We start from the raw sequence: 16,285 nt of genomic DNA, 5'->3' as shown, positions 1-16,285 counted from the left end.
GGACCGCCGGCACGACCGCGGACACGCCGCTCGGCGTGGTCGTGGCGCAGCAGGACGGGACCCTGAGCGGTGTGGTGGGGCAAAAGCAGTTCCTGAAATGAGTTACCGCCTCCCTGTTTGTGCTAATGCTGTTGGAAGACAGCTAACTTTCTTTAAGGGAGAGTTTTTTTCCCCTTGTTTTCTCTCTGCCCAGCACAGACCTTCTCGGGTGGAGGGATGTCGGGGTTTTCGTGAGGTCTTTTTGGAGGAGCAGTTTTGAATGGCCTTTTTGCCCCTTTTTATTTTAACTGTTGCAAGAGTGACTCTGTCTGGAGAGTTTCTTTGATGCCTTTGACACTTTTATATACTATCAGAGTGCACCACTGATTTTTTTTTTTAATGTGTACATTTTATGCCTTTTGGTTGCCTCTTTATGGATTTCTTTTGTTAAATAGGATTGTCTGAGGCTTTTCCTCCTCTGGCTGCTGTACACAGACTAATGCGATAAAATCAAAAAGAAACATTGGTGTTAGACACAGCTAAAGTAGCCTGGCTAGAAATTTACCAAATCAAACATTTCTGTATGCAGCCGGTTGTTTTTACACTTGTTACAATTTATAGGATTTTTCAGTGGTAAAATGTTTAAGCTAAAGCTTGTACAGATATAATTTACTTTTTTAATCCAACAGTTTAAGGTATTTACAGTTGGAAGTATCTTAACCAAGCTAGAATTTCGCAGGCTTTGCATGGGCATCTGAAAAATCCTTTGTGGATTTATAGCTGTAGTTTCTGTTTTGATAAAGTAAGGATTGCAGTTAGGCTGTCCAGATTTTGGCCACATAAATAAGGCATCTACACAGCAGATTTCCTTTACGTTACCAGCCTGTGGTTTGAGCTTGACTTCAGATGGTAAGCAAGTTGTAGATAGCTTGAGTTCAGATTTTTCTCTTTGTCCTGTACACTAGTGTTCTTATAAACACTGGGATAAAGAAAACAGGTTTTCCTTTCTTGTCGGATTTGTATATAAGTATCTCTGAAAGATCCTCCTCTGATGTTTTTCTGTCAGTTACTAAGCGATAGCCAGGCTTCTACAAGTTTTACCTAACACCCCCCTCCTCTGGTGAGAAAATCTGGTCCATCGAATCTCCTTGAACTGTAGACAGATGACGAGGAGATCCAGACTGGAGTAATTCAGTACAGTTATTTCATAGTCCTGTGCTGTTTGAAGTTACTACGCTCCTAGCTCGGTTTCAATGTGCGTGAGTCTGTGTCTTGACCTAAGGGTGTAACTTACAGAACTGTACCTGCAGACGAGTGAATGCTCAGTAGCGCACCACCACGGAAATTATTCCTGGAAATGGGGAAGTAATGGACCGCTGCGGTAGCTCCCCTCCAGCACACTGCACTCGCTGCTGCCCGGCGTCTCTGCGGTGAAACTGGGTGGTGGGGTGTCGGGGGGCTGTAACCCCCCCAGGGGCGGGGTGCGGGGTTGTGGTGTGCCCAGCCGGCTGGCTGATCACCCTGCTGAGGCAGTAGCCTCTTGGTTTTTTTTTTTTTTTTAATATTATTACATGAATTGATACACTATGGGAAGGAGAATGAGTCGGGTGTTTTGGTTGGGTGGTTTGTTGTTTTTGGTTTTGCTTTTTTGTTTGGTTTTTTTTGAGTTGTGATATTAAGATATTCCTTCTGACCGTAACTGCTATAACAGCCCTGCTATTTTATAATGAGCAGTGCATAGTTGGGGAAAGAGCAAAACAGGTTTAAAGAATACAAACAACAAACCACACATCTGTCAAGCCTGATAGTATGTAGCCTCATATAGGAGCATCTTTTCTACATGTATGAGAACAGGAAAGGAGAAGGAAAGGAATGGGTCTTGTAAAAACAGTTTATAAAGGATAAAAAGTAAAAGTGGTTGATTTGAAACTTTAAGTTTGTCATCACACAATTGCACAAATGGTAAGTCAAGAGCAGATCTAAGAAGTGCCAAGTCCTGAGTATTGAGACAGGATGTGGTGCTTTCACTGTGGCACTGGTGACAGTGATTGTGCAAAATTATTGTGGCATTTCTGTTTTCCTTCTGTAATGCTAATGATAATACTTCATTGAGTATATGATGATTCATTTATAAAATGCTTTGAACATCCAACCTACTGTGAAATTTCCAGTTAATGTATTATTGCAATATATAACTATTTTATGTAACATAGAACATTGTTTTGCTGAGCAGGTTCATGAATGATGTTCAAAATAGATTCATTCCAATTTGGTTAATATTGAGGAATTTGTTTTCTGTTATTGTAGAAGGATACTTAGTTTCATGAGTGCTAGCACCCAAAATGACAACAATATTTAATACATAGGGACTATGAGGAAGAAAGAAGGAGCAAAGTTATTCCAGAAGAAAGGGTTAACATTTATGTAGGAAAGACTGTCAAAACAACTTCCATAATAAAAAAGAAGGATGTACTGCAGACTTCAAAAAGAGATTTATTCATTTTATTGGCTGACGTGTTTGCAAAGTGGTACAGAAAAATTTACATGCCTTAGGGCATGGAAAACATGCATTATTAACTCTATTTTAAAAGGCTCTTTAACTTCATTGTTGCCAGATGGGATGAGAAAAGATAAGTGTCCTGCACTGCAAATGGCCTCCTGTTTGACATTTATTGTTTGCTAGTCTGGAGTCAGCTTTGGTGGATGAAGAAGGTTGATGACTCTAAGGTTTGTACTAGAAAGCTGATTTTATGCTTGCATTTCATAATGTAAAACGACTGTGTGAAACTCGGAAGCCTTTTGTGTTTGGGCACCCTAAAGCATGTAACTGCATGTTGCTGCAGTCATATTTTAATTAAAAGTTGTGGGATTCAACATTGGTTTGCAGGTCTTTTAGGCAATAAGGATTACTTTTCTAGCCTAGGTAATTATTTTGTGTGGTCTAGATCTTGTGTGGTTTTTATTAGCATACATCTTTTATCTTTATTGTAAAGGCAACTTAGAAAATTAAGTAGTTAAATGGATTTGACAAGGTTATTGCTTAATAACCTTACAGAGTCTAAGCTGTATTCCTAAGTATAGTATTTTACTTCATTAATTAGATCAGAATTAGCCCCTTCTGTCAAAGCTAACGTGCATTGTTAAATATAATATTAGGGTAACCTAGTAAAGCAGAAATTTATTTTTACAATGCAGCTTCATTTAAGTCAAGTCTCGGTCTATAGCTGAAAAAATATAGTGCTTCTGAACAGCTTGGAGCTTGGACTGAAAGATGAACTTGAGGATGGGCTTTACTGTGGGGTTGTTTTGGTTTCTTTTATTCTCGGTTGTTTTATTTTTTACTTACAGATGTTTGACAGAATCAAACCATCTGATGAAGGTTCTGCTTCTTCAGCACAAGGTGAGAAGTTTAAAGTAGATGTTTTTGTTGCAGGTTTTTTTTTTAACGTAATAATTAACAGTAGAAGCATTAGTTCATCTTGTAGTTTCAATTGCATACTTTGATTTCCTAGATTTCATTACAGAACTTAGATGGAAGAAGTGACTTCTGAATCATCCACAGCGTTTCCATGTAGATGTAATTTTCTTGTCCTGTAATAAGCTGTTTAAGTCATGCTACATTTTATCTTAGTGATCACGGATGTAGCAGTATAAATGTAGATTGCCTAGTCTTGATCCCAGACAAATTAGTAGAAAAATTCCCACTCACCTGGACCACAAAAGAGTTATGTTATGAAAGAGTTACGAAGCTCTTAGAGGAACTTTGAGGACAAAAGGATCAAAGGATCGCTCTCTACATGCTTTCTTGAACTTACTAAACTTTTTGTCTTCCTTTAAAATAGTAATTTTGACAAATGCAGTGTAAGAGAAGTAACTAACTGCAGGTAAAAATCTATTTGATCTCTTTGATATTCTTTTTTTTTTTTTTCTTTCTTTTTTCTATAGGAATTGAAAGACATGGTGTTGAAGGCTCTCTACGACAGGACAGAAATAGCAGGTAAGTTAGGTGATGATCTAACTGGCATCTAGCTTACTGCTTACACAAAGTAAAACAGGAAGAATCAGTTTTTCAACCTTATCTGTTATCTTGTGTAATGGATGCAGTACAGATCAAGTGTATGATGGAGGTCCTTTCTATCTTGTACTCACATACTATTAAAAACTGTGGGGAAGGTGTATTGTAGTGCCCAAAACTAAAGTGTGGGTGTCAAGATTTCTTTGTCTTTGGTTTATTTTTTTTTTAATTACAAAATACTAAAAAACAGAAGAATGAAAAGATGACTCTGCCTTTTTCTGGAGAGACAGTTCTCTTCAGATTTCAGCCAACTGATATCAGCATTTGTGTTAGCTGTGCATTCCACCTGATATCCTTTGTTCTGCATTTAAGAAAAATTTTCTTTAGTGAAATTTGCTTGGGAATACCTTAAAATATGTAGTCCTACTTGCCATTACAATTCTGAAATAGAAACATTTATCTGGCAAGTTTGTTGCAGCTCTATAGTAAGATAGATACTTAGAATTTTCATGTTAAAAACATGAATTACACAACCCAACATGTCTTGATAATATTACCTGCTTCTTTCAGTTTACACACAAGAGGGCAAGAACATCCTGGGCCTGGAGTATCCACTATGCAAAATAGACAAGGATACTGCAACTGTTGCCATGTACACTACAGTAATCTGGAACAGGTGAGAAGGCTTCTGAATAATTCAGCAACAGATAGCAAGGAGTACCAAAAGGCTTTATCAGCTTTTAAAATATCAGTCTCTACACTGAACAACCAATACTGAATGAAAAATAATCAATTTGTGAATTGCACAATGCGTGCACTGAGAAGATGATACTCTTATCTGCTACCTGTTAAAAAGATACTGGTGTAGTGGCAGTCTGCTGCTGCAGTCTGCTTTTCTGAAGTGGCACACTGCTGTGCATTGCATCTGTTAGGTTTACTTCTGTGGCTTTAATCTTGAGATCTGTATATATTGTACAGTGTTAGGGTTAATGTGTTAGATGTCAAGGCTGAAGACATTTGATCAACTGTTTTCTTTTCTGTTCTTTAACTATGTCAGTCTCCTGTCTCTTTGACTTTCTTAATTAGAAAGTAGAAGTCTATTTAGTCTTCTATGCTTATGAAAATTCTCCTTAATTTGAGTGAATTATAGGATGTTTACTCATATGAAGTTCAAGAATATTTTAATAGTCATTTATAGATACATTTAGATTATTTGTACTAGTTACAACAGACTTGTGAGCAGCTGTGAGATTTGTGAGAGTATTTGTACTAGTTACAAGAGATTTGTGAGCAGCTGTAAGAGCTGCTAATTTAGGTTCCGACTTGGAAAGATGTTTCAATACATAAGCATGCTTAAAAATCTCATTGAATCAAGGCCTTAAAGTAGAAAAGGCTGAAGATTTTTCTTTTTATTTAAATATTTTCATAGCAACAGTGTAATGTTTAACCTGGACAACAGTGTAATGTTTAACCTGGAAAATAATTTTTAGGAACAGTCCAGTGTGTTAACAGTAGTATTAAACTAGTCATCTGTTTTATCTTTCACCAGCATGTTTTCAGCTCCCAGCACAGACATTTTACCGCTTACTGTAGGAATCGTATGGGTACCAGTAGCTTGATGGAGCGTTTCCTGCAAGATGTTTTACAGCATCATCCCCACAGATACCATGACAACAGGTACAATACAGCTGGCCTTTTTTTTTTTGTAAATATGTGTTGGTAGAATGCATGTGTTCCGAGTTCTTATTTCTGTTCCACTGCTGAGCAGTAAATTTTGCCCATTTGAGGTGAAACTTTCACATTGAAGACAGTTTAGAAAGGAGTATATTTCTATAAGCATTGTCCAAGTATATTGCTTTTGTTTCACTATTTAAGGATTTGATACAACATTATTGATAGCAATTAAATGTGAAGACCTGAAAAAAGAAGGAATATATGGGTCAGTGGGTATAATGGCAGACTGTAAAGTCTGACATGCATTTACAAATTCTTGTAATTTGAGCTTTTTATATATATATTTTATTATAATTCTTATAATCCTGGGCTATATATATATTTAGCAGTATATTTTATGGCATGTTTTGAAAGAGTTCATAATTTTGGTTTGTTGTTTGTGGATAATGTCAGGTGAATATTTATACGTTTATTTTTTCATTATCCTTGTAATTCACACATTCAGCTAATACTTACATGAATTACATTAATTGCCCAATTCACTAATGCTCAGATTTTGAAAAGTGTTCTCTTTATTTCTCATGTGCATGTTTAAGAGTGATAAGAAGGTCAGTGTGTAAGTTTTTCTTTGTAGATGAAGGGAAATAAATTAAATCTCATTCCTCGTTTGTTCTGTTCTGCAAGGCAGACAAAAATCCCAGTCTGAATCCAGTACAGTGTATCTTGATACACAACTCTGCTATAGATCTGACGAACAAGTAGAAGGGTATTTTGTCTGACGGCAGGCATATTGATATTATCAGGGATGTGACAGAACAAACTAGTAGCCATGTCTATGACAAATTAGCCCAGGACATGTACATATCACTACAAATAAATAAATTAATCCTTCCATCTTAAATAAATAAATTTAATCCTTCCTACCTTAGGAACATCCAAAATTTTTTGCCGTGGAGAAAATACGGGATTCACTTTAAGGCAACACCCAAATGAAAAAAGTCCTCTCTTGAGGTGATGCTAATACAGGGTTATTCCTTTGGTGAATGAAACCTACTAACTAGAAAAAACAAGCTACCCATGTTCCTCTAAGTTGTTGGAAGAAGGTATGGAATGAGAAAAATAATGTACAAAATCTAGATGAAGTTGGAGGGAGAAGGGGGAAGAGTAATCCCAAATCTAGACAGAGTTTGGAGGAAGAAAAGCAAAGATGGAAAAGAAAGTGTGAATACATTTATGTTGTGATTCTGCTCTGAAAAATCACTGAAAAAAAAGGTCACGTTCTTAACTGACATCTGAGGTAAGAATTGGATTCTCTTCTTTCTTACATAAAAATGCTTGGATTGATACACAGTTTGATTCAGTTCTTAAATACCTGTTTTTACTGTTTAGCTGAATTCACAAAAAGGATCTTAAGAGTGTTATTTAAAAGGATTATAGAAATATTTGTGAGACTTGATTTGTTTTGCAGAACCAGTATACCTAGTAGATATGTGGAAAAAGGAAAAATTCATCAGAGCTTTGCCTTATACTGAATTTCAAAGGATATTGGTGTTCTGCCCCTCCCCCCAGTAAAAAAAACCCCACAAACCAACAAATCATTCTTTCCTCCAAACTCTTGGTGTAGAAGTTTTTTACGTAAAGAAATAATATTGACCATTTAAGAGAGTAAATCTTCACTCTGCTTTTGGGAGGTAGTTTGTAGCAAAGCTGTCAGAAGTTTCTAACTGTATAGAACTGTCGTTCTGTTCTCCCCACCCCAGAGACATTTGCTTGTAAGTAATTTTTGAAAATTGGATGTAGGCTGTTAAGCGAGGTAGAAGCCTAGGAATTTGCTATAGTTTATCCATACCAAAATCCATTTAGTCCTATATTCAGTCTTCCAGCAGTATCCAGATGCCAGGTGTTTCACGCAAAGGTGGAAGAACTCTGAAGTGAGAAAGCTAAAGATTATTTCTACTGCCTTTGGCCTTCCCTTCAGGTCTAATTCTGCAAGATTTTGAAGTTCAAACAAAGATACTTTATCTCAGAGCTTAAGTGGACAAGAATGCATGCAGCAGTAGGGCACAGCAGTTCAGCTGTGCAGGCATTGTTTGATCATCTGATGTATTTTGATACATTGCATTCATATGATGATAGAAATAATCCTTTTTTTTTTTTTTTTTAATGTTTCATTATATGAGATTTCTCCTTTTGCTTAGTCAGTCCTATAATGCTTATCTATACTCTGATGAATTCTATCCTCTTTTCTTGGATTACCAGAATTCCACTGTATTCTAAAAGATGATGCACCTTTGAGGAAAATGTTATATTTTTGGAGTACACAAGGAATATTGCAGGTTGTGTCATAAAATTTTATTAATTTTCTTATAAAATAACACATCTGGAGCAGGGAGGAGTTGTATACCGCTGTTGGTGAATCGATGTGGCTTGTTAGGGTCATACAAAATTTGTTGTAAGTTTTATGCCTTGTTTATCAAAATTTGACTGAACATCCCTATTGTGTTCCTTTATTTAAATGATTGAGAGGATTGTTTTAGCATTTGCTTGTCATCTGAAGATTTTAATACTTTACTCTTCAAAAATTTTTAAAACTTAGCCTGAACTGGAGGGCGTTCTGCTTCGTATCTTTTGTTATGATGATGAGTGATTGTTCAACCCTCCTATTTGATATTAGCAACCAGTTCTTGGTGTTTGATTGGGTTTTTTTTCCTCCCCCAATGATTATTTAGCTTTTTAATAGACTCCCAGAGACCTTAATGAAGGCCTTTTGCGTATCAAAGTAGTAAATCTTTTCTTCTTTATCTACTCCTTTATCACTGCCTAACACATGGTCCAGAGATTAGTGAGATGCAACTTTTCCTTCTGAGAAACCTTGGTGGTGGCTAGATTTTACAGTCTTCCAGCTATTTTATTCTATTTTAATTGTTATTACTTGGGCTAACTTGCCAGCTACAGCTCTAAAAGCTTTTAGTTGCTATGAAACTTTTTGTATTGCCACCTAGAGCTTCATTATGTTTTTAAAAGTCAGCAATGTACAATCACAATCAGCAATTGTATTCCATATGCATTGCCAGGAATAAAACCAAGGTCTGTGGCAGGTATCAATTAAACATCCTTTAGAGTAAGGAGGAAAAATATAATTTGACATCTCAATTATGTCAGTTTTTGTTTTGTTGTTTCCTTTGACCAAGACAGCCATGTCTTCTGCAAGATTCCCACTTCTGGTATGCATGAACCATGACAGCTACAACTTTTTCCTTCCTTTCACTTAAATTGTGTATTATTACAATATGTAAGAGTATATGCATTCATACATACTTTACTCCTATACACACACACACACTCTCCCCACGCACCATGTTTACAGATACGGGAACATGTGCTGTCTTGTACATGCTTTTGAACACTATGTAAAGTTATAACAGTTAGATAGGCATGGTGGCCTTTATCTTCTAGCCTCTGGAAAGTAAACAAAGGTAAAATTTTGCAACGTGAATTTTTCAGCATTTAGTGTTTGGACTCAAGAAGAACCTGGACTCAACTTTACTTATGGAGCTATAGGTAGTGAATCTGTAATAACAAACATCTTTTTGGGGGGCGTGTTCGACCATTAGTTCAAATCAAGTATTGGCAGTCAATATTTGATATGTACCTCACTCTAGTGAATGAAGAATAATATGCTAATAGCTAAAGTAAAATATAAGTTACTTCGTTATGAATAGCATGCAGTGCTTTATCACTTTCTATGTAGCCAGTGTGTTTTTTGTTGAGTTGCAGTGATTGGAGGGGACTTTGATCTACGGGATGTTCATGTGACTGCCCTTGTGTTTCCTTGGAAGGCTTTTTTTTGTTTGATGGACGGTGCTTCAGTCCCTGCACTGTGAAATACCTTGTAGGTCTTGGTCTTCTGATAACTTTCATTTCCATGCTATTTTGCATAAAAAAGTTGTTTTGTTTATGGCTGTTAGTGGCTCTGTAGTTCTCCTCACATGACCTCAGTAAATAGGGTTTTCAGCACTCATGATACTTCACTCTGTGAAGCAGTCTGGGAGTTGTTAGTAATTGTTTTTGAGAGGCCACAGAGAATGTGTGATGTTTCAGAAGGACTGGGAAAAAACAAATGTAGCAATTCTCAGTTATCGGTAGAGAGGATCTGCTTACAGGCTTCTTTGCCTAAATTATGGTATTTCTCTGAGAACTGAATAACCAAACTGTTTATAAGAATCTAGAAGACACTGAAGTGATGAGTAGTGGTTACTGCTGATTTAGTCATGAAAAATCACATCAGGCCATCCTAATTTCCTTCTTTGACAGGATAACAGACCTTGTGAATAGGGGAGAATCATCCATCTTGGTGCCATCTGTCATGTTGCATCTGTCATGCCATCTCGCAAAAGCCTAGCTTTTGGCATGTTCTTGTATGAGGTTTATAAGCAAGCTAAGGAAAATGTGGTTGGAGATTAAATGGTGCTGAAATGAATATGTAGCTGGCTAGAAAACTGTTTTCTTAATTGTTAGTGGCTCAGAGAGAGAGAGAATAAAATCTAACGGTGGATCACGAGCCCTGTCACTGAGCCCTATCCTGAGGTATGAAGTAGGTGCTTTCAAGTATGAGTTATTGGGGGGGAGGTAGAGGGGAGGTTTGTTTGTTTGTTTTGCTGATCCTATGAAGTATGCTTTTCTGGACTAAATCTTGTTAACCCTGTAGAGTTCAAATGTCAGTTTTAAATAAAATTTTTGTTTTGAAACATTGGCCAAACCTATCATTTTTTTTCAACTATAAAACAGTTCTTCCAAGCTGAGAATTCTTATTTTATCTGTCATCTCAGTAAAAGGCTGAGACATAACTATACTCAGATAAGTTCTCTTGTGATTGTTTTTCAGTGTGAAGTAGCTAGTTAGAAATACTTGCTACAAGTTTGCTTGGTATCAGCTGGCTTTATTAATAACTAATGTCTAAGTCCTTCAAGGACTTCTGCACACGTTGACTATTAAGCATTGCTAATTCTATTGGCTCCTGATTGATTTTTAACTTTCAATAAATGTGGAAGCTGAATGTTTATAACCAAGGAATTACTGTACAATAAAATTTATTCACAGTACTTCTGTTAGCAGATGAATGCACCATAAGATGTGCATGGCTGTCTGCCATGTATTCAAGTAAGCATCCATTTGGGTCTTGCAAGGTCTGGTTATAACTTTCAAATGAAATATAATATTCTCTCTTCAGATACATTTACTTTTTAAAAAATTATTTTCATTGGATTTGCCCAGCTGTTACACATTGAAGCCTTGTGGGTTCCTGTGTTGCGTAAGAGAAATAGTCCATATCTGTCTGTTCTGTTAATTCTGCAAGACATAGACACTTGTATTTGAGGCAGTCCTAAAGACAGAACTGCCGGTTACAGAATATATGAAAATCTGCTATTGTCACGGTGAGGCTGAACAATCATAACTTGGCTTCTTATAGAAGTGAGTCAGAAGCTGTGGTATGTCTGTGAGAAACAGTAAGCATAGAATTCCTCAGCAACATGTGCAGAGTTCCTATCAGGCAGCCACGTTTGAAAGGGGCATTTATACTCAATAGTATTTTTATACTGTGCCATATTATAATGTTCTATTTCTCTACAAAAGCTCAATATTAATTAATGATAGTTTTACCAGTGAAATAACCTCTTTATAAGCTCACAACTTCAAACAAAAGAAATATCTTTACTTTTTCTTGCTTTGCTGTATTTATAAAATGATCGTAATGTATGTTTAGCCATTCTTAATGGGTGGTTGCATGAAGAGAGTAACCGACTAATGCCCAAATTGTTATCTTTAGCTTTGTGGAACGTTCCCCCTTCCCCCTCCACCCTTTTTTAAAATGGAATATCTCTGCTAAAATAGCAGAGCTGGTAACTTGAGTTTGTTCATAAGGTGTGATGCACTCTAAAGAATTTCTTTTTTTTTTTTTTTTTTTTTTAAAAAACACTATTGTTTGAAAAATCTTAAGCAAATTTACAGTATTTATATAAGGTGTTTTTTTCCCTCCCCTTTAGACCAACCTATGATGACATGCCACTCCCCGTCACTCCAGAGGCTGCTAGGATTGCTTGCCTGTCCCCAGAAGAGATGCAGAAAAAGAGGAACAGAGACAGCCAGGAGATTTCTGGCAAAGACCAGGAGTCTGTTGGTGAAATATGCTCTTCTGCTCCATGCCTGTCTCATGAGGGCACAAAGAAAACTTCTGTAACACAAGCATTTATTCAAAAACTAGAAAGAGGGCAGGAACATGTTATAAGAATATCCCAGCAGTCTATGGGCATTTGTAGCAATGAGAAACGGGATACCTTCAAAGATGCTCAAATTGCAAACCATAGCCATGAAGGCCAGTTTACAGCTGTGAGCCCTGTACCTCAGCGTTTTTCTGTCAGTCCTTCAATCCATAGTTCTTCTGTTAATCCTAAAACAGGAAAAAATGTTAGGAATTTGGCAGCATCAAATCTGATTCCGCATGGTGGATGTGATAAAACAGGAATGGAGGTATGCAATAGTGATGTGTTATTGAACCCATGCTTGAATCCTGCTCCGGCACTGGTTCACCCAAAATGCCCTTCACTTTCTCATCAGAATCCTATGTGCAGCCACAGCAATTCTTTATGTATTACCTCAGGTCAATCTCTCTCAAAACGAGATGGTTTACAAACTCAGGATGAAACTTTGGTGTCTGATTTCCATCTCAGGGATACTGTGGGTATCAGCAGCTCCCTAGATCTTGGGACATCCCCACAACTAGCAAGATGCAAAAACGTGAAGACGAACAGAGGTGATGAAAGTTCAGTGGATGAAACTATTGAAGATGTTATTTTGAAATACTGCCATGGAACTACATCTGAAGAAATTTATTTCAAAGAAGAGAATAATCCCTGTTTAACTTTTTCATCACTTCTGGACCATACTCATTTAGAGGGTTCTGAAATGAGTTTTGACTGTGATGCACCTATTCAGGCAGGAACAGACTTACCCAAGGCAGCTATAGAAGATATAGAATTTCTAAAAGAGGTCCAAATAAGTTTGCAAGATAAAGACTATGGAACACAGCTCTCTTCTGTTTTAAAAAGTGAGTCAGTAGAGAAAATAGAAACAGTGAAACAGGATGTCATAGTTCATACTGAAGAACCAGTTCTTCCAGCTCTGCCTCATGTGCCTCCTTCTTTTGTGGGAAAGACTTGGTCTCAAATAATGTATGAAGATGATATAAAAATTGAAGAACTCGTGCGTGATTTCAGGGAAGGTCGTTTTCGCTGCTACTTTGACAGTGAATCCTCAGCCAACTGTACAGGGAAGAGAATGAAGAAAAAAAAGCAGAAGGATGAAAAAAAGGACAATATTGTTGAGGGTAATAGAACAGAAAGTGCATCAGTTAAAGCATTGCCAGAATTTAATGATGCTTTAAGTGGTGGCTCTGATTTTCGTAACCCATCTTTAGCCTCAGATACGCTATGCAACCCACAAATTCTTAAAATGCCTAGGAAAAGGACATGGCGCCTGGCTTCAAGATGCCAGGTGGTTAAAGTGAGCCATGGCACCCAAACAAGCCTATTGAACTACCCTGTAGCAAAAAGAAAAATGTCTAGACGGGAATCTGATCCAACTGATCAGAAAGCAAGCATTGTGTGGCCGGAGAATGAAAAAACTCCACACATGAAAACTAGACTATGTGCCCTTAAACTTCCTGAGTCCTATAGCAAGATTATGAGTCCTGTACAGCCCAAGACAGTGGTGTATGTACTTTCGTGCCCAGAGATAAAACAGTGTAAAGGTAAACCTATAGATACTCCCAAAATGAGGAAAAATCGTAACTCCACAGATAGCAAGGACTCTGTAAGGTATAAATACAAACAGTGTTCTTTTAAGTATTATGACCCACTGACAAATCGAATTCTGAAAACGCCTCCGAAGACTACAGTTGGAGAAAAGGCCAAAAAGCCCTCCCACATTCGACAGCTTTTCAGAAGTCTCAGCTTTGATGCAAACATGAGGAAACTAGCTGATGCACAGAGAGAAAGTACGCCGTCAAAGTCACTCAATTGGTCAGACTTCTATAGTTCATCTTCAGCATCTTTCCTGCCAGATCCAGGTAAAGGGAATGATACAGCCTCAAGTCAAAAGGCAGATGGATCTTCTGTTTCCAAAGAAAGAACAGATTATCTGGTATCTGGTCACTCTGAGAACTCTTTTAAGCACCTGATCATTTCACCTTTGAACTCTCATCAGTCTGTGGTAGAAGGAGATGTTAGATTAACTCCATTTAACAGTAGAGTTACCAAAACTCCTCTGACTTCCATCAGGAGTGAGCAGTTAGAGAGGGAAAATCCAAAGGCAGTATGGAAGAGAAAAGAAGACACTAATAAAGAACCAGTTTTTTCCAGAAAGGCTGCAGGACCTGTGTCTGTCAGATGTACTGGTGGGAGGAGAGGAAACACAGGCAAACAAACTTCCAGAGCTAAAAAACAGCAAAAAGAGGGGATGAGAAGGAAACTCCGCCCTCGTGCCCAGAAATCTTCTGCTTTTTCCATCCATAGGTGCCAGACAAGGAAAACTACAGTGGGAAAGCACCTTAAGAAGGAAAAGCCTGATGCTAAAAAATTAAAGGTGAGGAAGAAACCAAAAAGGACCTTTCTGAACTCAACAGTTGTCACAGGGATTCCTGAAAAGAGGCAGAAAGTCACATCGGAATCTTTTCCCAAGAAGCCAAAACGAGCTTCTTCCAAAGTCAGGAACTGGGAAGTAAGTGGAGATCGGGGTCACCCTAGCACTGTGAACCAAACCTCTAGAAGAACTTCTGCTGTACCGTTACTTCGAAACTGTCTACCAGGTGAGAGCTAGCTACCAAAAGAACTTTTTTTTTTTAATAGCCAGCACCTGGAAGAAGATTAAGGAAAAGGAAAGAGAACAAAAGGACGTCATAGATGAAGCACTTGAAGAGCTAGAGCTGCAGAAAGTGCAAAGCCAGTCTAATGTGAAACAAGTACAACTGTAAACTCAGCTCTTATTCCTGGAATATGGGGACATAACGTATTGCACTGTTCTACTGTGTAAAGCTGCAGAAGTTGTGCATTTGAGTTAAAATTTAGAATCCTATTTACTGGACTTCATCCGTACATCAGAAGAATGAGCTTGAATAGTATCATATTGTTTTTATGGTATTATTAGTGCGTAATAGTGCACTATAAAAAGGTAAATTAGAAGCTGTATTAATTAATTGTGCCTATTCTAATTTTTCCACATAATTCTAAAGTGCAAAAAATGACTCGGTTGTTATGCTAGAAATTAAATGAAGATCAATCTGGGCTGAATTCTGTGTATGTATTTTGTCTTTGTGTATATGCACACCTCCTTTAACACATAATATATACTTGCCTATTGAGTGGCATTAAAATTAATACAGTATGATACAATTCAGATCAATTCAGTGCTTTTTTGAAATGAAATGTAATTGTACATGTTTTTATATTGACTTTATTTCCTGAAACCATGTCCAAAACAGTTATTTTGGACAAAAAGTCACTGTGGGCGCTCATCAAGCAATAATGGACCATGCTGGTAAGGCAATATGTCCCTCTAGGGCACTGTTCAAATGGTGGTGGCTAAAGTGAAATCTCGAATTCCAAAAGAAATACAGGCTTAGGGTTTGGTTTGGGTTTTTTTTTCTTCTTTTCTTTTTAAATAGCTTATTGATTAAGTTTATAGGTGAATTTCACATTCCTATGTGAAGATTTATAATACAAACAAATAGCAGTGAGTTGTTCTAGAATTTTGACCTTAAATTTGAGTTTCTGTGCTTTTTTGATTTTAATTGGGTGTACTGTTGGTTACATTTTTATGTATTATAGTTGAAACTTTCTTTTTAAACTTTCAGTAAAATATTTAAATAAACCTAAAGCAGCATCCATCTAAATGTATTAGAGTTCAAATATCTGTTTAAACAGGTATTTAAATATATGTTTAAAAATATTTAGTTGAATTAAAATTATATTCCATAGTGATTCATGTTTGGCCACTGATGCTCTAACTACAGCGATTTTGTGGCAAAAAATACCGCATTGTTTTGGTTTAGTTTTTTGGTTTGTTTTTTTTTTTAAATAGTTATTATGATGACAGCTTATTTAATATGTTTAGGAGATATAAACCCCAGTCTTGCAGATGTTTCTATGCTTTAAAATCCAAGATTAATTGTTCATTTGTATTGAGTTAAGCGTGTAATTAAACATCATCACAATCAGGGCTCTGGTTTGTAAATCTGCAATTTGGTATATTATATAATCTATCTTACTTCAAAGGACTTCTGTAAATTCTGTAGTTGTACAATACATCTTTCAGAACACAAGAAAAACATAGAAAAGACCAGACCCTGCTCTCTCTGCCATTGAACGTAATATCTGTGCGTTTTCCCCTGAAAAAAACAAAACCATTCTTGATTCATTTTCTGAAGTGTCAAGGGTCACTGGTTTGGATTGCGATAAAGGTGGACTTTGAAATGTTTTATTTTAATATACAGTATCTGAAGGAAATACAAAAGCTGTCATCATAAACCACTTGTTCAAAAAATATTTTGGGGATTTTTTTTTT

The 16,285-nt window shown here is 36.8% G+C and overlaps 1 protein-coding gene across 1 annotated transcript; it reads left to right on the top strand.

The window, feature by feature from the left end:
- Positions 1–2,592: 2,592 nt before the first annotated feature.
- ZDBF2 (zinc finger, DBF-type containing 2) lies at positions 2,593–14,531 on the top strand (the record flags this gene model as incomplete). The annotated part of the gene is made up of 6 exons (XM_009578571.1): positions 2,593–2,706; positions 3,328–3,379; positions 3,925–3,976; positions 4,565–4,670; positions 5,544–5,671; positions 11,713–14,531. Coding segments are annotated over exons 1-6 (3,181 nt in total), but the record flags the coding sequence as incomplete, so codon positions are not given.
- Between the last annotated feature and the right edge of the window lie 1,754 nt (positions 14,532–16,285).

This window comes from Fulmarus glacialis, unplaced genomic scaffold, assembly GCF_000690835.1.
Source record: "Fulmarus glacialis isolate BGI_N327 unplaced genomic scaffold, ASM69083v1 scaffold45835, whole genome shotgun sequence".
Classification (NCBI taxonomy): domain Eukaryota; kingdom Metazoa; phylum Chordata; class Aves; order Procellariiformes; family Procellariidae; genus Fulmarus; species Fulmarus glacialis.
The sequence above is the reverse complement of the archived record's forward strand: the minus strand, read 5'-3'. Positions and strand labels throughout refer to the sequence as shown.